Raw genomic sequence first — 27,802 nt, forward strand, 5'->3', positions numbered from 1 at the left:
AATTCTTCCTTTTAAGATGCGTAGTCTCAACAGTTGTGCTTCGTTCATAGTTATTGTTGAACAAGATGCTTTGATGTCTTCAAATCCAAGTGGAAAGCTTGAAGACCTTGCTGCTGGGTGTGTGTGTGTTGTCTAGTTGTTTGAAACTTGTTAATTCACTCCTTAAGATGATCCAAGTTCATTTTAATCTTTAACCTTTTGAAAAAATGGGTTTTATAAAAATCTGTTGAAATTTCAGTAGGTTGAAATTTCGAAACAACAGGTTGTTTTACCTTAGTAGTTTTTGAAAAGGTTTTGAAAAGCTTGACTTTGCTGTCAAGTCAATTCAACTGATTGTTTCGACAAAACAACTGATTGTTTTTCTGAAAACCTTAACATAATTTTGTTAAGTGGTTTTAATATGTTTTAAATGATCCTAACTACCTTGGCTCCTTTATTAAATGTTTTTGACCACTTGGTTGGTTCATATAAAGGTGGTTTTACGCTCCTAATCTTGGAGTAAGAGAAAGAGTTTATCAAAAACAATTTTTCCAAGATTTGAAAGAGCTTTAGATCATTCTTAAGTGTGTGGAATAGGATTGGGTTGTATTATGAACTTTAAGCTTTGTAATACCAAGGTGTATTCTATTCCTTTCTTCCTTGATTACTGTATTTTTGTATTTCTATTGCCAAGGAGTGTTGTGTGTTCTTTAGGTGTTCAAGACCAACACTTTTGGTGTGGTTTGCCAAATGTTTCTTGAGGGGTTAAAGGTCACTACTTTGGTGTGTGGTGTTTGTAATCTGGTTTTGATTGCATAGTTGATTACCCAGTGATTTTTGGGGATTGGATATAGCTCTTGGTGTAAGAGTGAAGCAGTATAAATCTGTTTGTGTGATTCTCTCTTTCCCTGATCTTACATATATATGTTTTAAGTTGTTTTTATTAACTGTTGATAAAAAATAACCGGTTGAATTGCAAAAACAACCGATTGATTTTCTGGAAATCAACTAAAACAACTTTGTGTTTTGCTTTCCTTAGTTTCTTTCTCTGTGATTCTTCATTGACTTTCATTATACCTTCAAATTCTTAGAAAATCTTTTATAAACAATTCACTCCCCCCTCTTGTTTAAGGCCATATATTTTAACAGTTACCTCCTTCATCATCTTCATCAGATGGCTCACGTGAGGAACCATTTGTTGCAGTCGCCCCTTTCACTTCATTATCTCTTCCATTTGGTTTGTTAGCAAAAAACTGGGCTCCCAACACTTAATTCAACAATCTTAAACTAGTTACAAGATGATGTTGCAACTGAAATTGACAAAATTGATCTCTGGTTCCTTTGTTTTTGCTTCAGTTTGAAGCACCAAATTGCACAATTTATAGGTACTGAAAGTTTAGCAAGCTACCAACAAAATGTATAAAAACTCCCTCCCTCCCCATTGGGTCTATTCAGAACCAACATAACTTAAACAACAATTGAATTGCCAAAGTATTCAAACCATGCTACCAAACCACTTCCATGTCCATGTGGTTACCTTTACTCACATCACCCTTTATTTGCTTCCTTAGTCTGAACTATGTTAGCAGCGCCTCCATCGGCTTGTGGCACCCATATAGAAAACATAATTCCAGCATGAGGTTTGTGTTGATAGATGCTGCCATAGCATACATTGGACCTCCCATAACTCCTCTGTATAAAAATAACCATGCCTCCATATGTAACTTCCATAACTTCCCATAAGAAAGAGTGAAAGCTATTGGCTCGATCCACTTAAAGACCTGCATATTCCAAGACAAAATTGTTCCCTTATAAACCAAAACAGACCATCATGACAGACCTTAATAGGTTTTAGGCTTCACCCCCTCACTGTATTTTATCGCATTTTACCATCTTACTCAGTGAACACAGAGGAGACACTGATTCGGATTCAGATGCCAATCGTAGAAAGAATATAAAAAAGAGTCTTCCCTGTGTTTCAACCACAACCAAGAAAGAAGTTGAGTTGCTTGGAAGATTTCCTCAGAATCAGGAACCCCTTGTCTAAAGATCACATTATTCATGTGCTCCCAAATACAACGTACAATCGCCACCCACACTCCCTTCCACACCTTATTCTGTTTCTCAGACAAATGAACTAAATAAAAGTTCACAAAGTGATTACAAATATCCTTATTTTTGGCTCCCAAAATGCCTATCCATCTGAAGCAAAGAATCCAAACACGATGTGCATAAATACAAGCCAAGAACAGATGTTGGGAGGATTCTTCTGACTAGTTACAAAAAGCGCATAAAGAGGAGTTCACTACAACTCCTCGTGTCACAAGATTATGACTAGTTGGTATTCTGTTTAAAAGGATTCTCCAGACAGTGATTAGAACTTTTGGACAAGCTTTGGCCTTCCAAAGTAGACTAAAGACACCATTACTTGATCTGATGCCTTGGTTGGCCAAAAGGGTATATGCTGATTTCACAGAAAAAAAACCCCTTGGAATCCCCTCTCCATGCAATATAATTCTTAGAGTCCTTGTACATAACACTCATAGACAAGATTGTTAATAATTCTTCCTCCAAAAACCGACTACCATTAGAACCTCTCCCTCTTCCATTTTAAGTGCCAATGCCACCCATAATCATCCCAAAAACCAGTCTCACCCGCCATCATCCCTTGATTCAGAGACAAAGAATATAATATAGGATATAAACTCTTGAGATTATTGTTGTCAACCCAGAAATCCTCCCAAAATCTGACTAGGTCCCCAGATCTGGCTTTCCATGCTATAGCTTTTTGAAACCAACCTTCACCCTCACCCTCCTTGCAAACTTTAGCTAAGTCTCTCCACCACCAAGATTGACTATTCAACCGGGCGTGGTTAATACCAGATTCCGCTATATATTTAGACTCCAAATTATCTTTTCACTTTCCCTTCTCGTCGCTCATTAACCTCCATTTCCATTTTGCCATTAGAGCATAGTTAAATTTCCTGATATCTTTGATTCCTAACCCACCTTCTTCCAGGGGTTTACAAATATTCTCCCAACTTACCCAGGGTATAAACCTGTTATCTCTGCCCCAAGCCCAAAGGAATCTCCTTTGTATACTTGTGTACCGACCCATCCTCGGGCGTTGACCAAAGTCAAACATGGTGGGACCCATCAAGGGCGCTATGAAGTGAGTAAGGGAGTTGACCGGGTTCAGACCAAGAATGTGCTTGTACCTGAGTGGTGTCACCCCCGATACCTACGAATATGAATGACCGTGGAGGGGGCGACACAGTAGGAGGTGGCACGGTAGAGGCGTGAAGGCCTCGTGCCTCGGTACCCCAAACAGTGATAGTAGACGAGAAAGGTGGTTTCCAAGCAACACCCCCAGTTCCAGTAGGGAGAGACCCAACTCAAGAGGGATCTGTGCATGAGGCGTGGGAACGCGGCAGTACGCACCATCGTTAGAGACCCACAGGGACAGAGATGACCCGTGAGGGCCACGTCCCAGAGGGTGATCTGCATGCATGGCACGTGAGGAAGGCGGAAACACTCCTAGGACGAATGACTAGGAGCTTGGGCGCATGAGTTGGCACCCAAGCAGTCACCTCCCGCGCAGGACGCTCTCCGAGAGGGGGGCCTTACACACTGGGATTTCCCTAAGTTTGGGCTACAGTGTCGTAAGGCTGCACCCACAGATAGGCTTAAGTCAGAGGAAGACACGTGGCAGAAGCACATACAAAGGTATATAAAGTCTCGCTACTAACAGACTAAGGTACGTTTTCCACACTTTACACACAAGTGAACTGAGAGCGAGGGAGTTTGAGTTACGCATTTCTCTGAGCACGGTGTTAGTGGTGTTCTGAGGCGGAAGTGCAACGGTGTTTTCTGCCATAACTGACTTGAGCGTCGGAGTGCAAACGGCCGCGAGGGCGCCCATTTGTCTCTCTGTTTCAGGTATTCACGGCGGCGAAGGCTGAAGATTGGAACGAAAGCAAAGGAGTCCTTGAAACGCAGTTCATAGCTACGCACAAAGGTGATCAAGTCAACCGACAGGAACAACTTGAAATTCTGTTACAAACCAAGAACAGAGCTTTAAAGAAAGACAAGTAGAAAAGTGTAATGGATGTAAAGACTGGTTTGATTAAGCAACATCTTTCTGCCATAGACAAAAATCTCCCTTTTCATGTGCTAAGTCTAACATTAATTTTATTCACGACGGGCTCCCAAAACTGTATCTTCCCAAAACAATGTGTTTTTAAAGGATGTTCACATATCAGTTGAAGTACCTATATATGAACCTTGAAGTGTGGCAACATGTCTTTAATATAAATAAATAAAGTAAAGTAAAAAAATATTAAAATAGTGTTGAAGATTCCATATCAACCAAAGATATAGTATATAAATGAGTGCAAACCTCATCTCATAAATCGATTTTATAAGATTAAATTATACTTAAAATTTGTTTTTCAATATGATATGAAAGTCATATAGAATTTATCTTAACGAAAGTTTGTTAAGCTAATCAGACGACCACCCATAAATATATAATCTTACATCGAATCTTATAAGATATCGACGTCAGAGAATGTCAGTTTTACAAGATTTAGTTAAACTTAAAGTTCACTTCATAATAAAATAATACATTAAATTATTCTAAAATAATTTTAAATTATTTTTAAAATTATACTTTACAAATTATTTTTAATTTAAATTTTATTTGAACATTAATTATATTTTTAAAAATTACTTTTACATTAAGTTATTTAAATTTTTTATTTCAATAATTATATTTTAAATATATTAGTATACAATTTAACCAATCAAATAATCTATAATCTTTTCACTCATTTTTTTTATTTTTCTTTCTTCATTTCAAACAATATCATTTTGTATTATTTTTCTCTCAATCCTCTTTAATCAAAACAAAACAACTATATTCAATAATTAGTCAAAATCGAGAAATATGTAATATATTATTTAACAATTTATTTTATTTTTATGTTTATTCAGTTTATAAATCTTCCACTTAATTGTTATTTTATTACCATTATATTATTTTTTATTTTTTAACATCTAAAAATGTTATATATTAAAATACTATATATCTCATCAACACTCGTATTTAAACAGTAATTAACAATTTTTCAGAAAAATATTAATTCATAAAAATAAAGTTGTGTCTGAATGGTTTCAAATTAAAAAAATGACGTTGGTTTGGTAAACTGCAATATTAACAAGTTAAGAAAAAGATAATATAAAAAATATAAATGACGAACTTAAGCACAACTTCTTTAATTTATGCATAAAAAGTTTAATTTTGAGCATTTTTTAAAATTTATGGATAAATTTACTCATGTACTTAAATGATCTCGTTTTCACTTTAAGACGTTGAAGTAAATTTTTTTATAACCAGAGGCTAAATTAAAATTAATAATTAAATTGAGAGAGCAAAATTGTATTTCAGCTTAACCTATAAATTTAAAGTACACTCTATTTATTAAAATATCTTTTATAAATGTTCTATATATGTTTAAAATTTTTGACAATTTAAAATTATTTAAAAAAATGAAAGACTGTAGATAACATTTGAGACACGTTGGAAAAGTAGAGTGTGTGATCAATTCAAATTAAAGAATTGGAGGGAAACCATCACATTTCCGTTTCTCCCAAATCTCTGCGTCTCTGATTCCGACGTTCTCACTTCCGAATCAAACCCTAACAACGCTCTGCAAACTCCATGGCGGAAACGTTAAGCCCAAACCCCTTGGTGGGTCAGAAGCAGAGGTTCCGTATCCAGTCCCCCACCGCTAACTTCTTCTTGGGCTCCAACAATGACCAGCTCGAGCGCGCCGAGGCCCGAGCCGCTCGGGCCGCCGCCATCCGCCGAAAGAGCCTCGGGTTCAGCCAACCTCTTCAGGCCAACTCGGATCCCTGCCTCAACAAACAGCAGATCCTCGATTTGTTCCAAAACTGCATCAAACTCGCCAGCGAAAACGTAAAACCTAAAACAGTTTTTTTTTTTTTTTTAATTAGAGACTATTCTGTTTTTGTTTTTATTTTTTTTCGTGTCTGCAGAAAATTAATCAGAAAAATACGTGGGAGTTGAACCTGATTGATCACCTTACTGATATCATCAAGGGCGAGCAAGAAGATGACGCGGAGACTAATTTTCAAAAAGTATGTTCTGATTAAAATGCAGTTTGATAATTTGTGAGATTTTTGTTTTATGGGGTTTAATCGCATAGTGTTGTGTCACGTGTGATATATTTAAATTTAAACTTGAATTTTATTCAAATTCCACTGTCAAGGTTTTCGAAAAAATGGTCTGCGGCGTCCATTTCGTCCCCAACGTCAAGGTTTATGGTTTTTTTTTTGCGACCATATTTATCTGCAAATTCCTGCAGCATCAAGGATTGTGACTAAATTGTAACGGAAACCACAATTTAAAACCCTGTTTGTTACCAAGTATTTTAGAAGAGTTGCTTTCTTCTTTGTCTATGGATAGCTCAAATTAGCTTACGAGAGTAAAGAACTGCTACCAATCTCTCAGCAAAGACACTATAAGCAAAGTTATGTTTATGTAGAACGCAGATGTTCATTGGAATTTTTTTTTGGGCAGGCAAGCTGCACACTTGAGGCTGGAGTCAAAATTTATTCATTAAGAGTAGATTCAGTGCATTCTGAGGCATATAAAGTTCTTGGTGGGATGAATAGAGCAGGCCAAGAAGCCGAGCAAGGTACCCTCTCATCATTTTCTTGTTTTTGTTTTTTGAAAAATGAAATCTGCTTTTGTAGTGAACTCCCTAGGTGATTGCTTTGTCGTAGGAGTTCAAGTGGGATTGTTTTGCTTCCTTATCGTATGACTAGTGCTCTAATTCTAAAAATGCTTGTTAACTAACTAATGATTAATGAATGCCTGCATGCATGATTTCTAATTCAGAGTTCAGTACATTTACTGTTGATTTTTGTAATACTATGCTCTTAATTAGTTCTAATGCTAAGCCATGATGCCATCATGTCAGTCAGACACTAGCCTGGATGGTGTTAATATTGAAAGTGGACAAGAAGAAAACAGGAAAGAAACAAGCAAAAAGGTCTGTGGTCTATGGATTTCTGGCCTTGACTGGTTAAACACGTTGCTTAATTTTAACAGTTGTTTTTTCATGCAGTTGTCACCTTTGTCAACATTGGAATCATCTTTCGAGGCACTTAATGTTAAGAAGTTTGATGGTGATCTCAAATCCTAATCTATTTCTGTTACTTGTTTGACGAGGTTTGGAGTCGAGGTTGTGCTGAATATGGGTATACTATTGTGTGTTTTTTCAGCTGCATTTGTCGTGGATCCTCTCTATCGCCAGACAACAGCAAAATTTGATGAAGGTGGAGCCAAGGGTCTTTTAATGAATAATCTCGGTGTATATGGCGGATGTAGGGTGCTCTTTGATTCACTAGAAGTGCCCGCGAAGTGTATGGCAAAACAAAATCAATCTGATATTTCAGATACTATTGATCTTTCTTTTGTCAAAGGTGTGTTGCTTTTTAAAAAATATGGTGAAACTGTCGTTACATATGAAAAATAGCACATTCAGAGCGGAATTACTTTGTTCTGTAGATTGTATGGAGCAGATGGTGTTGGACATGCGTGTTAAGGATGAAATTTCTCCAACTCTGAGGACTATAGTAAGCCTATTTGATGAAAGTAACAGAAGGCCCACTGATGTTCAACATCACGACAAGAATTCAGCTGAAGATCTTGACGCCTCTTCTTTTAATAATGAAAGTGGTTTTGACAGAGAAGAATATGGGAACAGCATGACCTGGAGTGACGATCACGATGACCAAACGGTTGTTGCCGATGTAGGCTATAATGATGATGATCCAAGTTTTCCCAATTACCCTCAGGTTTTTGTAGTTTTCAACCATAGAAACTCATGTGACTGTCTTGAATGGGCTTTTAAAAATATTGTTTAAATATTTAATACTTGAATGATGTACTTATTTTACTATCATTCCATATATTGTTCTTGCAGGACAATGATGAGCCATTTCCGTCCCCAGACGCTGATATGGATGACAGATTTGACAATGTCGACGGATATTTATTTTTGAGTCTGGGCTTTAATTCAAAACAAAACGCCTGGGCCGGCCCTGATCATTGGAAGTATCGAAAATCCAAAGGTGCGGTTTGGATACCAGATAAAAGATTTTATTTTAATACTTTTATATTTTTTAGAAACCAGTATGGTAATTTTTTTAAGAGTCTTTATTGTAGCCTCAGAGGTTCATCCTACTTCCGAAGATGGGTCGATCATAAAAAGTAGGCTGCCAAAGAGTAAGAGACAGGCTGAAGTTGAATTAAATTTCACAAATTCTCTTGAGAAAGAAATGCTAGATATATTTTCTACTCCCAAGAATCCCAAATCATTACTACTCCCCGAAAGCAGATTGCCTTGCAATACAAAACTTCCCGAGGACTGCCACTATCATCCAGAGGATCTTGTCAAGTTATTTCTTCTGTCTAATGTGAAGGTAGTTTCTTTTAGTTATGAGGTTTAAAGTGTTCTACTGATGAATCTGAAGGCATGGAACGGTGTTTATTTTATATACTGATGATTTTTTATGCTTTCTTTAGTGTCTCGGGAGGAGGGCAAACAGGTTCGCAGGTAAAGTTTGCAGTTGTAAACTTGTGATTTCAGTATTTATAATGTGTGTGTGTGAAGTATGATTTAATTTTTAAATTCTATACTAATTTGTTAAAATATTCTATTTCATCAGACTGTTAAGTTGATAAAATTATAATTTTTTAAAAAGTAGTTAAAACATCAAACTGTCATTTTGCCAAGCTTGACGTGGTGTAATTTGATGACATTTCTGGAGATAGATGTTATTAAATTACACCAACATCATACTTGGTGTACCGTGTGATTATATCTCTTTCTATATATGCACGAATATTAAAAAAATATACATTTTAGCACATTTTCAGCTGTTGCTAGGTTGTGTTTTAACTTCCAGTGTTTTTTTCAGATGGATCTAGAGAACAATCCAATGAATATGAATCATTCCCTTCGTGGGACAATGGAAGTGTTGGTGGGGATGACTATGGTGACTACGGAGGTGATCTTCATAGTGACATGGAGGACTCCAACACTCTCATTACTCAACCTCGCCAGGTGGGTTTTAGTGAACAATTTACACACTTGCTCTTGGCATAATTTTGTTAGATGAAGCGCTGAAAGGAGAACAGTTACACGTAGTCCTTATCTTTAATTTTCAATCGAAAATATTGCAGTTATAACTCATGTATATGCATATTTTCAAATGACAGGTCAATAAAATTGAAGTCCAGTATGACAAGACTTCCAAACAAGTTGATGTTCATGCACTAAAAATTACTATTTGGGACCATGTTCAAGAATCTGTTAAACTTCCTTTGCAGGTATGTCAAAATTCCACCATTTCGTTGAAAATGCCGAGTTCAGAATATTTGTTTTCTAGTTATAATTTTTTAAATTAACCTTTTCCTTTTGGGTTTTTAAGTAAAACGAAAATGCTTGTTACGATGAGTTTTCTTCTTAAAGACATTGTGTTATTTGAAATTTCTTTTTAGGATTCTGTTCCATTGCTAACATTGTATATTTTTTACTTAACTTTATAAGTTTAAGTAAATGAACAATGTAATACTTTTTTCTCTTTGCGGTTGAATTGTAAGTACTAATTTTTACTTTGATTTGTTTTTTTGACTCTTTATTCTAAAGGGACAAAAAGATACCTTATCTTTCAGGAATATATTGGCCAACTTTCCTAGCGAATGCAATGCTGCTGCAACCATTAGTGACATCTCTCCTCACTTGTGCTTCATATGTCTATTGCATCTGGCAAACGAGAAAGGATTGAGCATTCAAAACTGCTCCAACTTGGATGATCTTACCATATGCCTTCCACATGTTGCTGACTCTTTAAGGGGAACAGTTTAGATTCTTCTTCACTCAATTATTCTTCAGCTCATGTATCAAAAATTGTTTTGGTATGTGGCCTTTACTATTTGCTTTATGTACTGTTCTTTTGTCAAAATAAGATTAATGGACGTTAATTTCATTGGTTTTTCTTGCTTGTTCCAATATTAGCGCATTTTTTAGGAATGCTCTTTTTACCTTTGAATATTTCACCGAAAATCTTTTGACTAAACTTTCCTGGCTCGGTTAATTTGAGTTATTTCATTTCGCCTTTTTTTTTGACAAACATCCGCTTATGAACTTTCTCAAGCATTTTTTTAGGATGGTAGTTAATATTTGAGGGTTGGAGATAACAGACATGGCTCTAAAACCTTGATAAAGAACTTGAAATCAAATAAGTCCAGAGGTTGGACTTCAATGTCCTTTACATATATAACTGAATAATCAATTTTGGCTTTGATTCATCTAACATGCATTTATGTTATAATTTTCAGATGGGACTTTGTTAATGGTGTGAAACACGTCCAAGAATGCATTGAAGTAACAAGTTGTGAAGTCTGGTTGGAGGTTGCAAATTTTAATTGGTTATGGTGGGTAAGAAAATTTGAGATCTATCACGATATCTTGTCTTTGCCCACATGAAAGTATGCAACTCAATGTAGCGCTCTTAATTTATTCTCCACTCCAGCCCGCCCATGTGTCTAATACCAGCATTGTATAAATAAAGTCATATATTGGTCAATGAGTTGCTGATTATTGAATTACACTTCCCTATTCCCTCACTTTCTATTAACTATCAAACTCAAATAATCACATTTATGGCTAATTAAAATAGTTAAATCTCATGTTTATTGCTGAATAAATAAATAAAAACTCATGTTTTTATTCAACATAATAAATTATCAATATCGATTTAGTAGAACTTTTCCCTTTTATTGTGAAGAGTAGAGGATCAAAATCCATTAAAAGAACACTTTCAAATAAACTATTCTAAAATCTTTTGAAAATAAAATAAATAATTTTTAAGAGTTACTGCCTATTTTTTTTTTTATTAAAGATCAATACCCCCAATACTCTCTTTATATTGAATTCTTAAGTAAATAAATGTTTATGTAATTCAATCAAATAATTTATGTTACACGGTATTATTTATTAGACTAAGATAGATGATTCACTTGATTAATTATTTGTCAAATTCACCTGGGTTTCGCAAGGAAAGTAAAATTATAAATGGAATAATCATTTCGCTAGTTTATAGTTCGTATAGTTTTAATGACACTGCACATGTTTTTCATTTATAGCACATTTTGAATTTGAATTACATTATATTTAAATTTAATTTTTTAAAATATTTTAAAAGGCATAGCTGTAAAAATAGTAAGGTCTTAAATGAGGTATGAGGTTGAGTTTTCACTTTGCATTTATATCCCGTATATCTCTGGACAAAATGTGTACCTCGGCGCAGGGTTGCATGTTTCCATTTTTCGACAAAACCCTAAAATGTTACGATTAATCTAGAACAAGCAATTTTTTTTCTTGAACAAACTTGAGTATTTTTTCCTAAATATTATAATAACATACACTTAACATACTTATATTACTAATCTATTGAGATAATATATTGGTTAAGAAAGAGTTTAAATAGTCTTCTTCATATAAATTAAGACTTCTTTTACAAACTTCTTTAAATGAATTTTTAAGAGAGAAAAATATGAAAAGAAAATTAAACTAAATTTGTTCATTTTATAATTTTTTTTTTCAAAATTTTAACTTATGAAAGTTTTTTTTTCTTATTCATATATTTTTTCTTCTCAAAATTATTGTTTATCAGTGTGCTCTCTTGCATTATGGACACCATCAGTATACTAAAAATATTTATGGAAAGTCATTTTGAACATTATTCAATACTCACACAAGTGCAAAATATATTGTAGCAAGAAAAAAAAAAGATTCTTTGGTAAATTAAGGTTCAAGAGCTGAATAACCATACTTTAAAATGATCGAGCAAAATTAATTTAGTTGATGGTCCTTTTATCATTGTGAATGAAGCCAAAAATTGAACAGGCGTGACGAAGAAGCAACAGTCTGAACCTTGGTTCGAAACTAAAGCAAAAAAAAAAACCAAAAATGATAGTAGTAAATAATTTTTATGAAGTTTATCACAACATTTTACAATTTCTTGCTTTAAACGATGATACACGTGGATTGAATATAAAAAAATGAATGATAGAAATACAACAACATTTGTATGTTACACTTGAACTTTCACAAACACACGTGAGAGCCATAACTTGCCTTTTTCTATTATCAGTATCCAAAAACCATTTGCTTGAAAACTATTATGTAACCACTGAGCTCCATGGAGGCCATGTTGTCATGTATCTAAGAACTCTGCACTTTCCCTTGAGAGTGTGCATGAGATTTGGCAAGCCCTTCTTTCCACCCTTTCTGACGTGCTCTGAGTTCCCACAATGCAGTGAGCTTCTTCTGCGCCACTAATGCCAACTCAGACTTCTCCCTAGCCTCCTCGCACGTTTCCATCCCTGAATTACACTTGTCAGCTTCCTTCTGATACTGAGATGCAATCTTCTTTGCCTCAAGCAGTGCCATGTCAGCATGTTGCTGACTTTCCATGGCTTGGTTCTCCCGCAGCTTCAGTTCTTCTGTCAATAGCTCTGCAAAATTCTTTTCGGTGTCTTTACTCACTTCTGGATCAGACTTTGCACAATCTGGATAATAGTTCCAATCAAGAAAAGGAAGATCAGCTGTTAATAATAGTTCAAACCACAAAAAAGCATCAATGAAAATAGTATGTTTTGTGACAATGCAGCAGCTGCTGCTGGCGAAGTACAACTTCTGCTATAGAGTTTTCATGTTGTTTTCTAGCAGAGGCTTATCCAGTACAAGATTAAAATTTGTTGTTCATAATATTTAAAGTGGGCAACAAATCATAAAGCAACATCTAAGGAAAATTTTAGTACAAGAAGGATTTTGACATTGACATTTAGTTTGATACCTTAATTTAAACACAATAGGTTGTAAGTTGCCTCAGCAATCTTTTGCAACACAAGTACCAAAACTGTATGTAGCAAATGACATGAATACTGGGGTGACATAAACTAAAAGCGCTAAAGTAGACCTAGTTCAAGATAAACAGATGTTTTAAACATGAAAGTAGGCCAAGAATTAACTTTTTTTTTTCGCTTTTCACAATCAAAAGGGAAAACATACGAAAGATGCATGAGATTTATGATCCTAAATTATGATCGCTGAGGAGAACTAATAGTTATCTTACTGCTTAAAGTTACTTAACATTATTTACTTCAACTCCAACAGTTCTACTATACCAGTGTTGCACAGAAAAAAGTATATCAAGAATGGATGGATTATTATATAATTCACTGTAGTTCATCCAGGAGACAAAACCAACCTCCAAAGGAAGTGTTGCTCAGCCCTGCAGAAACACAGAAAGAAACTGAAATTAGTACATGCTCAATTTTCAATTAGATGAAGACAAGGAAGTACTATATTAACCACGATGACACTCAATTGGAACTACAATAGTTGTCATAGTACGAAAAAAATGAGATTATAATTAACATGATTGTGGATTTATCAGTGATAACCGAAGGAAATAATAGCAACCCAAGGTTATGGTACTTAGTTTCACATCTGTTGTTTCTAAGTAGTTTCATAAATTTGACAGTGAAAGTGCAGATCAACATGGATGCAATTTTTAACTTCAATTGACAATTACTTTCTTCATAACTTATTCTTAATATCAAATTTAAAACAATGGTAAAGTGTAAAGAGGAAGCGGGAGAGGTAGATCAGGTTTCTTGTTAGGCACTAACATTCACTTGAAAGTTCAAGTGCAAATTATTGTCAGCAATTCATCAAGATTTTAAAACCCCACCGTTTCCATTGCTCTAACAACTGTACTAGCCAGTCCCATCAAGCGTTTCATGTAAAAGTTTGAAACCTCTAACTCTTCACTGGTCTACTTAAGTCCAAAGCAAAAACAAAAAGCCTAGCACAACAGAGGTAAAGAAGCAAACCCCTCTGCACCATCGTTTAGCAAGTTTTATCAACAGTGTCGTCTCATCAAATCACTCATCCCGGAGAACAGAACCACAAGTTTAAGAATTAATTGCTTAAGTCAGTTGAAGTAGTCATGATTCAACTTCCCCGATTGAACTAACACCCACTTTTTACACAAATAAAATAAAAACAAAAATAAATAAAAATACCATCAGTGCCCAGATCTCAAAAACTCATCCAAAGGCAGCCCAATTAAGAAAAGATGATTTTTTTAGCAAGATCATGAAACGGGTAATTGTGTAATTAAGGAAATCAGATCTGAAAGAGAACAGAGAAAGACCTTGGGGAATGGAAAGAATGGGTTGAGAAGAGCAATCACAGACGCAGGGGGCACAAGTAGAAGGAGAAGAGTGGCTCACTGCAGCCAAACCTTCAACGAAATGCCAGTAGAGAGGGGGACCCACTATGTATCCTGCTATGCAGAGAGCCACCACCACCAAACTCACTCTCAACACCACAGCCTTTGATTGGTCCATAGCCATCTTTCTCTCTCTGTGCTTTGGCACACACAAACTCAAGGGAAGACAGTAATAACAGAAATCTAGTGAGAGAAAAGGAATGAGTAATGGAAAGTAAAGACGGTGTCTTTGGGGCCGTCGGCAATGCCAAGTGGAGAGTTTGAGAAGTTGTTGACACTGCTTCCTCTTGTCTTCCCCTTTCTTTCTCCATTTTTAATGTTTTTTATTTTCTCCATCACAGATTTCATTTTCGTCACTGTTACAGTCTTGCACAATTTATTCGATTTCGTTATTGTAGAAATAAATTGGAAATTTAAATATAATGTTGAATGTAAATTTCTAACAAAAATGTATATTGGTAAATTTAAATTCATTTTATAGAAAAAAATAATCTCATTATTTAAAAATAAATATTCTGTAATGCAATATATAACTACATTTATCTAACTTTTTCTTTGTATACACATTAAAAATGTAAAATAAAATTAAAGAAATAACTTTCTTTTGTTAAATTTTCTGTATTAAACTATACAATAGGATTTTTTCTTTTATTAACTTTGACTTTATCTCATTTCTAAATTTAGCCAACAATATTCTTTTATATATATATATATATATATATATATATTATATGCATAAATTTTTTCGAGTGAAACAAAGAATGATTTATATTTTTTTACTAAAATATGACAAGGTTTTACAAAATACATCTTTCACGAAAAAATAAATATAAAATATTTTAATTTGAATATATTTCAGCTTTGATTGTAATTATAATATAAAGTAAAATATAAAATTGAATGTTGACAAATAATTTTTTTCCATATATTAGAAATAAAATAAAAATTCTCGTGGAAATAAAACATGTTAATGCAGTTGATTTACTTATTTTGAATAGGGGATCACATCTTTCCCTTTCTCAAATAATCTTCTTCGAAATGATGGATTTTTTTTAATTTTATCACTTTTCTTCTTTCAAGGCTATAATTACTATTTTAATATCATCCTAAGTTAATAATATAGTTTTTTTTTTCATTTATAGTGATAAACAAGTTTGAGATATTTTCACTAAATTTCTGTAATTTATTTATTTATTATTAAAATGGAGAGAAAAAAAATTATTTATAAGTTTGGTTAAATTGTGTAGAAATCGTGATGGTGTAAGATCTCTTTAACTTTGATTAGGTGAAAGAAAGAAATCGTGTCATGATGATTCAAAAATATTTAAATGGAACATTGTGCTCAATATGTACAACTTTAATTAATATTTTGATTAGAATTTAATTGAAGTTATGTATAATTAACAAAATTTTAACATTAAAAAAATATTTGAAGTCATACATGATCGTAAGAACTTTATTTATTTTAGTTTTTTTATTGAAATTGTGTTACTTATACATGACTTATTCAATGATTAATTCCTTTTAAAACAATTTTCATGTTTTTTTTTCTCAGCATCTTCATGTGTTAATTAAGAGGTGTAAACTTAATAAGTTAAATTAAATAATAATTTATTTAAAATTTGTGTTTAACAAAATAAAGAAATATTGTATTAAATATTGGTATTTTTAACAGTGTGTTAATTATAAATGAATGTTTAGATTTATTAAGTTAAATTAAGTATTATTTATTTTGAGTATATCAATATTTAAAGTAAAGAATCGATGTATTAAAAATATATTTAGCACTTAAATTTACAATATTTTAATAAATTATCTTAAAAATAATTTAATAAACTTTGTTGTAGAATTAATTAGCATGTATATTATGGTATTACATTATTTTATTAAGAGAAAAAAAGTATGGGTAAATTGAGTAAACAAAGAAGAAGACTACAAGATTAAGTAAAATAAATTAAATTTAAAGTAAATGTGAACCATAATGTTGTGAGATAAAATGAAACAAACTATTTATGAGACGACGTTGTGTGTCATATAATGGTCTTTTTCTTTACCTCCAAGGATAGAGAGAATATTAATCATAATATAAATATATATCAATATATTATATTTTTATAATTATTCATATAAGACCGTATAAGTTATAAGAATTATATATATATATATATATATATATTTTAAATAATAATAATAATAGTAGTAGATGTCACATCTTAAAAGGGTTTTAAAAAGGAAAAACAGTTTATAATAACTTGTGAAATAGACCTTAAACATGATGTGTTTTATGTAACTTGTATTCTGAAAAGAACTAAAGTCTGATAGATGAATTGTGGATTTTGTTATATGAGTCTCCTATATTAATAACATTTGTGATATGAGTTAATTTTTTTTATAAACTCTTCATTCTTTATTTGTTTTATATATAAACACATTTTCATAGGTCCAACATAAATCTTTTCATAAAATTCTGGATTATCTAGCGGACTCATCCAATTTTTTTTAAAAGCTTTTCAAATTTTTTATTTACTTTATATATAAATACATTTGCATAACTGAGCATAAATCTTTTGATAAAAATCTGGATCAAAACACAACTGCAACATTATTTTTCTTGAAAGTTAACTCAAATAAAAAATTATTAGAAAATAACTTCCTCCGTTATTTATGTGTTCTTGTATTCTTATAAATTGAGTAAAAAAATGTTAATAAAATTTACTTATGCTAGTTTTTAAAAATGATATATTAATGTTTAAAAAAGGAAAAAAATATATCAAACTAAATAATATAAATAGTATAAAGAAAATATAATTTAATTATAAATATATAGTGTAAAATTAAATTAAAAACGGGTTATGTTATATTTTTTAAAATATGCAATGAAGTATAAAGTGATAAAAATAATAAACTAATATAAATAAAATAAAGAAAAATACAATTGAATTATAATATATAGTGTAAAATTAAATTTAAAAGCCGGTCATGTTCCACCATTAAAAAAAGATACATTAAAGTGAAAAATATACTAAACTAAATAATATAACTAAAATAAAGAAAAATATAACTTAATTATAATATCCTATATGTAAATATATAAAGCCCTCTCTTTATCCATGTTTCATCTTTCTTAGTTTAGAAGAAAACAAAATTGTTGTACAACACATGATGTAAATAATTGTCTTATAAACAGAATATATTCAAGTTCTCTATATAAAATGTGTAAGGATTAATAGTTTAAAAAATAATTGTCTTATAAATTATAGTTTAAATTAAGTTTTGAAAAAAATAATTTAGTATTTTGTTCATTTAATTTTATCTTTGATGGATGAGATATATATGAAACTTCTTAATTATAAAACTGAAGAATAAATTTAAGAAATTATAAAAGAAATATTTTTTTTAAATATTTGATTGTTAAGATTGATAGCAGTTATATTTTTAAATTTATTCTTATGTTTTAATTTTCATAATTAAAGAGATTCTTTAAGTTTAACCTTTTCATTTATTATATGAGAATAAAGTATTATTGACTCACTTTCTATAAAAGATGATGATATTCTGAGTGTGTTGGGAAAATCTTAAACTTCCCCATTTTAGTTTCTCTCTCTCTCTCTATAAATATTTCAGTCGTTTAAACAATCTTGGATCAATTTCCAAAATGAAAAATATTCTAAACAAATTATTTTGTTGGTTTATATGTTGTCCAATTGTTTGCTTAAACTGAAAATGCTTAGTTTATTTTAAAAAAACGTAATTACCAAATTACTCAATGCATTTGAATAATATATTAATAGTAATAAACCTTTAATTTAGTAACTCCTTAAAAACATACTGTATCTATGTCTATGCATAAATAGTTACATTATGTAAACATTGAAAATGCATCATATGCATACAAAATATTCTGTTATATTCATCATGTTTTTGTTCATAGTTTCTAAACCTGATCAAGTAGCAACAGTGTTTCTAGATAGGTGTACAAAGAGAGATGTTAAGATAGTTGATTTGTATATTGTAGACATGGGGATCCTATACTTTCCTGTCTCAAATAATCCCTTTAGAAATGGCCAATAGCAAATTATCAAATAAACACTACAAAAAATCTCACCAATTCCACAATCCTTCTTGCTTTCAGTTGCCACCACTGCTTGCATTCCTAATAGCTTGATCATTATTGCTGTCAACTGCAACAATAAAATGGTAGTGCCTGGCAAGAAAACTAGGGATTCATCGAAGGTGTACCGGGCAGCATCTTTGTCATCTCCAGCATCATCTGTTGGGGGTAAATCTTTCTTTGTTATGTCAAATACAGTTTCAGATATTCTTAATTTCTTAAGAAGGACACTGAGAAAAGCACAAAAACCAGCATTCATGGGTGTTATTCTTGACATTCTTTGATTATTCCACCATGCTTTAACTGATAGCCCTTCTGCTAAATATACTGATACAGTGTATACCTTGTAAATTACAAGAAAAGCAACGGGAATACATATGCCATGCTCCTGAATTAAACAAAATACAAAGTTAACCTTCATATTATATGTATTCAAAATAAATATAAACATAGTAAAAAGTTGACCTTTGGAATTGAATCAAAACAAAATATATGGTTGTATCCTCACTAAGTAAAAAAATTCTATTTATCTCCTTAAATTAGAGATGATAAATGGGTTGGATATGACAAATGACCTGTCAACTTATTATCATTTAGACAGGACGACTCAACCTTTTAAACTTGTCAGTCTATATTTGTCTATTCCGTCTAATCCATCACTTTATCGGGTTAGCCCGTCAGTCATTTTTTTATTTTTGACACTTTTACATTGAAAATGTCATCCTTTTAAAATAAATATTTGTGGTTGTCAATATTTTATATAGAAATTTATTTACATTAATTTCTTTGTACATCATATAATTCATTGAAGTATTATTGATATTTACTTTATTTTGTTACATATTAAATATTTTTTTATTAAAATATTAAAGTTTAATTCAATTTTAAAGTTATTTCTTGTATTTTTATTGTCCAAAAAATGATATAAATCAATACAACTAAATAAATAGATAAAAAACAAAAAAAAAACAAAAAAATTGAAAAGTAGTGGGTCAACCCACCATCTCACAAGTCCATCGTATGAAAAGATGTGTTACAAATTTCATCCAGTATAATATTTGTGGGTAAGGTCGTCCCACCCCACTTTTAACGAGTCAGTAATGAATTTTAGGGTTTAAAACAAGTCAGACTATCATGTTTTACTATCCATACCTTAAACTAGTAATAATTACTTTAATATTTTCCCGATCATTTATATTATAAAGAAAATTTTGGGAATGATGCCAAGTAATAAAAAAAACCTACAATCTCTTATACAGTTTGTCTAATATTCTACCTTTTATTTAGTCTCAATTTCTACTTTGATGGTTACACTTAAGTTATATTTAAGGATTATATAATTAACAATCCTCAAATGTAAAATTATGGATAATTGATTAAGTAAGAATGCTTTATGCAGTTTTAAAAGCAAAAAGAGAATAACGTAGAGTTGGATTTGTGTTTTGTTTAAATGTTGTTGTTGTTTAATTTGTTTACCTGTGGCAAGAAATTGGAGTTGGTGATGATGCAGTGTGCAAGAAGAGACGCATAACATACTTCAAAGAATGGTCTTAGCCCCCAATTCATAATCCACATATATGCTATGCACTGCCTGAAAGTAAGCTTATGAAAAAGGGTGGCAAATATAGGACAGTGCTTGCTTAAAAAGATCTCCAGCAACCCTATGGCCCATCTCTTCTGTTGGGCCATTGTAGTTGGGCCACCTCCTGGAGCAAAGCCTGTGAAGGCAATGGGCCTTGGTGTACACAATTCTGATCTCCAACCTTTTTCATGTATTGTCAGTCCAGTCAGCACATCCTCTGTTAGTGATCCATATATCCAACCCACCTATAATTTCCATCAAACCCATTTCAGCTTCAATTTCAATACAATATTATACATGAAAAATAAATAAATTACTTTGCAAGTAAACCTTATACACTTATTTCTCATTTTTTTTTCTTAATACCACTACAAGAAAATCATGAAATAAAAATTAATTTTTAGAGACCAAAATAATTAGTTGCAATAGTAACTAAATTAGAGACCTTAAATAGTTTTTAAATTGATATCTAATTAGCAACCAAAGTTTTTGCTACCAAATTTAGAAACTAAATAATTGGTAGTTAAAACATTGATTGTTAATTAGATACCAATTTAAAAACTATTTAACAATAATAGAAATTAATTTACAAACCATTTTTTAGTTTATAAAATGATCTCTAGTTTAGTTACTATTGCAACTAATTATTTTGATATCTAAAAATTGGTTTATATTTCATGATTTTCTTGTAGTAGTATAGAATGTATTTTATAAATAATCCATTATATAAAAAGAATGTTGAGTTACATTTGTTTATTCTCAAGTCTTCAAAATAATCGCCACGTTTCAATTGCATTAATAAAGTCTCACATGTAACCTAAATATAAAATTTTAGTCTCCAATACTTATAATATTATTAGACTATCAATTTCATTGTGTATTCACATTATATCAAACGTGAAAAATAAAGAGATGTTATAATATGTGTCATGGTACAGTATGATTTTTATTAAGATAAAATTTTAATGACTCTAATATTATGTTAGAAAGTTATATTGGAAAGTTGACTTTTAAGTCTAATTTATTTTCGTAAAAGATAAGAAAATGTAAGATTTAATATATGATGAATTACAAATACAGTTAAATCTTAAAATAAGAGTAATTGTTCTCTTTATATATTTGAGTGAGAGAAGAGAGGTGAAAACATAAATATCAATTAATCTTAGCTATATGTATGAATAGAGTTAAATAATAATGATTTTTGTCATCTTCACTTTCTATGATGTCTTGTCTTTTACACTCATTCACGTATTAAAGTATATTTTTTCTAGATTATGTGGCTGTAAAAAGTTAGCTAAAACTAATTTAAAAAACAAATTATTTTTGACCAATTTTAAGTTTGATTAATCAAAGACTTGCACATGTTTAGCTGGAATAACTATATTTCTATAAACTCTCTTAAATGGTTGTTTAATATACCTGTTTGCCCCATCCTGTGCCATATTCATATCCACAACTAGCAACTTGGCTTGCTAAGTCAATAACTTGAGCAATATTATCAGCATTTGGCGAATATCTTCTTCCTTCCAAAGCACAACCAGCTGACTTCATTATCTCCTTTGAAGCTCCAAATTTTTGTTTTAATTCCTCCTCTGATATGCTGTTTCCTGAAAAAATGGCTAGAATAAACAATAGATAAACAATAAAAATTAAATTAATAGATGCATATTCCATTCACGGATATGCTGAAATTAATGGTTTACATCAAGAGAATTTTGATATAAATTTGATGTGCTTAAATTAGGTTATTTTATATTTAAACCAATATCAGGAGAGTTTTATCTCTACCTTTGCTTTGGAAAGAAACATTTCCACTTAAAATTAATATAATCATACATGCCCTGAAGGTTCTAGATCAAGAGAACAATTCCATAATAAAATGTTCTTAATTACGTGTATGTACGTTGAAACCTAAACTAACACAATTTTTTGTATGATTGAAAAATTGCATAAAATTTTGTTTTATGCAATCGAATGACTAAATATTTTTTTTTCTTGAGATACTAAAGTAATACTATCACTTGATTTTCACTTTTATATAAGGATTAAAACAGCAAACTATATACTGAACACAGTACTAAATTATAATCGTATCTTCAGAAACTGAAATCATGAAAACATAAAGGTATCTCTGTAACATGTACCCTTGTGAACGTAATCTGGAGAAAGACCATAAATAACTTTTCTTCTATGGAAGCAGTTTGTTCCAGCGTAGAAAGGCCCTTGCAGTCCAGCTAATCCAGTTGCAAAGTACTGCATTATATAGAAAGAGATTTTCTTAGAAGTAATAAATTGACCTAACTTAGATGGTACTATAAAGATTAGTATTTAATTTCAACCACCTTAATCAAAATTGCCATCTGGTTTCCAAAAGGGTCGTCCTTTAATGTAGCATAGAATTGTTGGGGAAATTGAGCAAATGCAACTTCTTTTTGCCCTTTGGGATCAAGTAAAATGCACAACGCATCATGAACAATCTTTGGATTATTTACAATCATGTCACAGTCCACGTTCAACATAAAGGGAGCATTGGTTATCAACCCCGAGACTCTTGTCTGAAATATAATTGGAAGTTGAATCAAAGGAGAGAAACTCAAAGATTATCTGAGTTTGTGATGAAAAACATGGCTAAAAGATGAGTGTAATGAAGGAGTTCACAAACTGAATATGCTAGTGCATACAGCAAAACCTAACCACATGAGACTTACACAACTTTTTACTATATATGCACCATTGAGATTCACCATTGATGAAGTGAGATTCACCATTGAAAAATATCAGAAAAGCAAAATAGACAGTTTCTCACCAAAACATTCATGGCACCAGCTTTGAAATGATGAGAATGTTTTGGCCTCTTCTCTCTAGATATATAGATCAAATGCGGTAACCCATCTTCAAGCTCTTCTTTGTTCTCCCATATAACCTAACAAATTCATAATATAAGTAAGCAGTGGCATTTTTATTAAAATAAAGTGAAAAACATGTTCAAGTTATTATACTTTTCTAAACACTGCTGAATCCGCAGAATAATTGAAGAGAAATTCTGGTTTTTTCGCCAAAAGCTATCCATGTTTGCACATCAAAATCAGATATTGCACAAACTCACGCACAGTGTATATGATTAATAATACTATTATATTCAGATTCAACCTTTTATTTAGGAAAAAATTTGTTATTTTTTAGACGGGCAGCGAAACCAGTGTGCCCCTATACTGTTTTGCTTGTAACATAAACAAAACAAAATTTACTATTTAAAAACAATCATATGACAAGAGAAGATACGTGACGGAAATGAATATAGAAAGAATAAGATTTGTTTTGATATCGTTGAATAGTTCAACACTTGTGACTTAGATAAGTGTTGCATATACCTTGATTATGGATGGATGATTTGTCTTCTCAGTGTTTGAGAAAACAGCAAAGTCTCCATAATTTGGATTTGATTTTTGGGATGCTTCCAATTCTATTTTTCTGCTAAGATCACCATACATATCCTGCCGACACACAACGACACAACCATTTTGAAAGTTTCTGGTCAGAGACACCATCTTATTTTAATCTTAAGTCAAATTAATAGTAGTTTAGTTACTATTTATTGATTTTAGTTGTCTTCATGCTTTTCATATATTAGTAGCCAAAAAGTTTTATTTTTGGCATTACATATCTTTTCTCTATTTGTTGAATGTGGTAGAATAGTTTATCCTTTTTATCTTTCAGTCATACATATAACTTCTCTCCAAAATTAAATCAGTTGAACAATCTTCACTACAAATAAAATCACTAAATATAAATTAATTTTAGAGACAAAAAATAATTAGCTGGTATAGTGACTAAATTAATTAAAAATAATTTTAAATACTAAAAAAAATATTGATTTCTAAGTTAGTTTATCCTATTGATAAATAGTTTCTAAATTGATATCTAATTATCTATCAATGTTTTAACTATCAATTATTTAAATTTTAAATATTTGGTAGGTAGCAAGAACTTTCATAACTAATTAATTAATTAGTAATTTAGAAACTATTTATCAATCATAAAAACTAATTTAGAAAATATTTTTTTTAGTCTTTAAAATGATCTCTAATTTAGTCAATATAACAACTAATTATTTTTAGTTTCCATTAAATGATTTTCTTGTAGTGCTTATCCTTAGTATTATCAATTAAGATTTCAGGTTTAATATTATTAGTTAACAAAAATCACAATTTTATTAAATCTGTTGTTTGAACTAAAAAAGGTGAACAAGATGATGCTAAGGCAAGTTACAGTTTAGGTATATGAAAAAATGCTACTTACATTTTTTTAAGATAAAATCATTTAATTAGTAAAATATTGAAAACTATATTGATTTTTTACTTTCCATTATCTAAATTTACAATTTTTTTTGTTCTCTCTTTGTGATTTTAATTTTTTTTTCAAACAATCATAGGTTTTTTCAATATTATAAATACATAAAGTTCTTTCAAATATTTAAATTCTCGTATTATAGATTCATTAAAATCAAACCAACAAAAATCTAATATTTAAAAGAAATTTTATTAGTTATCACATTCCTATATAGTTTTATTAAAATTTACAAAAATTGTATGCTAAAATAATCTTCTAAAAATCTAATAGATGAAATTATTTTCATAAGAAATTAAGAATGTCTTCTATGTTATTTGACAACTTTTTTTTAATTACCTATCATTTTTTAATAAATATAAATAAAATATATTTATATTTTAGACCCTTTCTAAGTCTAACTTTTTTTGTATATGTAACATTTTAAAATTTTTTACTTTGATTATACGAATAGTAAATAAAATTTAAAATGATAAATATATATAATGATACCAGGTAGTTAATTGAACAAGTAAAAGACCAAGAAACATAAACAAATGTCCACATTATACCAATGAAAACTTTCCTATTAAGGAAATAAAAAAGACGTCTTCTCCTACCAAAAACAGCAAGCTGATTTACTTAGCAACAAATAAAACATGCCGCCTGATATATACCATAAATAAAAAATAATTTTTTTTCCTGATATATAATTTTAATTTGATTATAATGTATTAAAAATTATAAAATCAAGACTTACAACAAATAAAATTTGTGATATATTAGAGAATGTGATGATATCAGTTTTTATTTTATATATATATATATATATATATATATATCACCTATTAATTGAAACTCCATTCTGTAGAAAATAGATTTGAGGAAATTATGTATTATTTAACAAAGACTTAACAGACTGTTTCTGTTTCCTTTGTCCAAAAATATATAATGTTTATGTTTGCATTATGATATATATAATTATGGAAGTTACCTTCATTTGTAACCATTCTTGTTTGAATTGTGGTGTGTTGTTGGACGTGGAGACCTCAAGTTTGTCAGAGAAGTATCTGAATGGAGCTCTAATTTGCACGTCGTATTTCTTACAGAATGGTACCCAAAACTTGGCAAATTTGGAGGCTTCTTGAAGAGCATAGAAAGTTAGGGGGGAACAACCATCGTCAGAAACATAACAAGCAAGCTTGTGAGGTGGGTAATCAAGTGCCAACAGAGACAACACAGTGTTCACTGTGATAATGGGTGGTTCAAGGACAGAGTCTGCTGTTGTCACAAACAAATCCACTGGTGGAAGATCCTGCACACTGCTCACAAAACTCACTAATAGCAACAAAAAAGGCATGCATGCATATTTAATGTCTACACTCAAAATTTTACTCGCTATTTGTAATGATAAAATATACTACTAACTCATCGTTAGAATAGAAATATTTTTTATCAGTAGCAGCAAAAGTTGCTCATAGAAAGAAAGTAACAACAACTGTTGATGATAATTATAGGTTTTATAAAAGAAAGTAACAACAACTGTTGATGATAATTATAGGTTTTATAAAAGAAAGTAACAAAACAGTTGATGGTAATTGAATTAGCAAGGCATTATAAATGAAAGTATAGTTAGCTATTTGTAAGCAAATGGAGTCAATACCTTTGTAAGAGACGTTCTGGGTAGGTTTTGATTACTGCTGGACTCCACTGAGTGGCGAGGGTGAAAAACCAAGAGATGGTGAACCATGATTCGCAGACAAAAGCAACAAACCAAGGGAAAGAGTAGTTGTTGACAGAGATAACGCGGTAGCCAAGCAGCAACAAGAGAAGGATTAAGAGCAAACTCTCCGTTACCCTTTTATAAGTATGCTTGTACCAGTGTTTCTCATAGAGGGGGAAAGAGTTTTGGTTGGCCATTGATTTGAGCTAAGATGTTAAGAGAGGTGTATGTGTGTGTGAATATGAAGACAATGAACCAAGGTGTATTTATAATAAACAAATGAGTGTCGTAAAACAATTACACATGGTCATTTGCTAAGTAAGACAACAATTGACTGTTTAACACTTAATTAACATTTACTGGCCGTCCTAGATGCTTTTTTGTTGTTATTGTGGCAGCAGCCAGCTCAATTATTGGATGGTTATTGTTAACTTATTTTGCACCCAGTTTTCTAGTAACTTGTTTCATTGGCCATCAAGGTTTATACGTCTGAAAGAGAAGAAGCAAGAGATAGATAGATAGATACATGTCACAGAAAAAATTTGTGATCCGTCGCATTACGTAGATTATTAGACCACTACTCTATAACACATGGTAGAAAAAAACACACCGTGCACAGGAAGCGGTGTAGGGACAGGACCACTAAGGTGAAGATCGAAATTTTATGTGAAGGTGATCGCTACTAATAAGTATCGGTCTGCATTACGGTCCCCATCTGAGCTTTCCAGAGCATTTCAACCACACCGGTCACAAATTGCTGCTAGATATGTTCAACATGTAGATATCATATTCGTAAACCTCTGCATATTCTAGATGGAAAAGATTTATTTGAAACTAGAGTAAAAACATACACTTCATAATAATATTACAATATTTAAAATTAAAATATTATTTTATTAATTTGTAAAGCATATACTTTTCGTGTTGGGAGCGTTTAATTCTCAATTAAGGAAAAGTTGTCCTAAACACATGCGACGAAAAGCTAATGTATTTCTATCTATATAATATATGGATGAATATTGTAACAACTTTAAAAATAAAAATTCAAAAACATCATTATTCTTTCATTTCAAATTTTTTCATTTTATAAGAATTTTCATCCACTTTTTTTGATAATTATAATATTTCCCAATTATATGTATTCATTAAAACAATGAAAATGAATTAATTAATTTATAATAAAAATAATACAATAAAAATAAGACAAATTAAAATAATTGAATTATCCTTAGAAAATCCATACTTCCAACTAGAAGTACAAATTATTGCTTCCACATTTTAAGGAAAAAGACGATTCCAATATTGTTAAAAATTTGAGACCCAATGCTAAATGCAAATGCAATGCTAAATGCAAATGCAACTTTAGTTGTAGGGATGCTCAACAAATCTCTAGCCATTAAAGCAAGATTTGAAAAGTGTTAACTATTATATTTCCACCATTCTATCATATCCATTTGTTCTAAAAGGTCAAAATTCAAAGTTGGTTCATCCAAATAAGTGTTCAGTTTTGTCCTTCCAGCTTTATTAGCTACTTGAAGCTTGCGCATTTTTAACTCTTATTATAATGTATTAAGTTAGTAACATGAATAATGGACCGCTGCAAAAAAAAAATTAAAAATGAATTAAAGTGCATTATTAAAGTAAGTAACTTACATAAAAAAGACTTGATTTAGACATAGAT

The 27,802-nt window shown here is 31.0% G+C and overlaps 3 protein-coding genes across 5 annotated transcripts; 1 reads left to right on the forward strand and 2 right to left on the reverse strand.

Moving 5' to 3' along the window:
* Positions 1–5,575: 5,575 nt before the first annotated feature.
* On the forward strand, positions 5,576–10,681 carry LOC137829236 (condensin complex subunit 2). 2 transcript variants are annotated; one of them, XM_068636038.1, is made up of 14 exons: positions 5,576–5,959; positions 6,040–6,141; positions 6,584–6,701; positions 6,991–7,058; positions 7,134–7,194; positions 7,291–7,491; positions 7,577–7,866; positions 7,995–8,142; positions 8,237–8,493; positions 8,597–8,627; positions 8,992–9,137; positions 9,293–9,403; positions 9,723–9,991; positions 10,415–10,681. In XM_068636038.1, the coding sequence occupies exons 1-13, from the start codon at positions 5,702–5,704 to the stop codon at positions 9,939–9,941; spliced, it is 2,010 nt and encodes a 669-aa protein (XP_068492139.1). In that variant the 5' UTR covers positions 5,576–5,701; the 3' UTR covers positions 9,942–9,991; positions 10,415–10,681. The 2 variants fall into 2 exon arrangements, with proteins under 2 accessions (XP_068492139.1, XP_068492145.1); XM_068636044.1 differs by having other exon boundaries at positions 5,578–5,959; positions 8,243–8,493.
* A 1,367-nt stretch (positions 10,682–12,048) lies between these two features.
* On the reverse strand, positions 12,049–14,770 carry LOC137833201 (uncharacterized). Its single transcript, XM_068641565.1, has 3 exons — positions 14,302–14,770; positions 13,351–13,374; positions 12,049–12,649 (listed from the first exon to the last, which is right to left on the reverse strand). The coding sequence occupies exons 1-3, from the start codon at positions 14,501–14,503 to the stop codon at positions 12,303–12,305; spliced, it is 573 nt and encodes a 190-aa protein (XP_068497666.1). The 5' UTR covers positions 14,504–14,770; the 3' UTR covers positions 12,049–12,302.
* A 3,495-nt stretch (positions 14,771–18,265) lies between these two features.
* On the reverse strand, positions 18,266–26,777 carry LOC137833188 (cellulose synthase-like protein H1). 2 transcript variants are annotated; one of them, XM_068641559.1, is made up of 9 exons: positions 26,062–26,777; positions 25,393–25,720; positions 23,444–23,566; positions 22,879–22,995; positions 22,415–22,627; positions 22,217–22,325; positions 21,492–21,679; positions 19,967–20,317; positions 18,266–18,878 (listed from the first exon to the last, which is right to left on the reverse strand). In XM_068641559.1, the coding sequence occupies exons 1-9, from the start codon at positions 26,316–26,318 to the stop codon at positions 18,324–18,326; spliced, it is 2,241 nt and encodes a 746-aa protein (XP_068497660.1). In that variant the 5' UTR covers positions 26,319–26,777; the 3' UTR covers positions 18,266–18,323. The 2 variants fall into 2 exon arrangements, with proteins under 2 accessions (XP_068497660.1, XP_068497653.1); XM_068641552.1 differs by having other exon boundaries at positions 21,492–21,691.
* Between the last annotated feature and the right edge of the window lie 1,025 nt (positions 26,778–27,802).

This window comes from Phaseolus vulgaris, chromosome 11 (assembly GCF_000499845.2).
Source record: "Phaseolus vulgaris cultivar G19833 chromosome 11, P. vulgaris v2.0, whole genome shotgun sequence".
Classification (NCBI taxonomy): domain Eukaryota; kingdom Viridiplantae; phylum Streptophyta; class Magnoliopsida; order Fabales; family Fabaceae; genus Phaseolus; species Phaseolus vulgaris.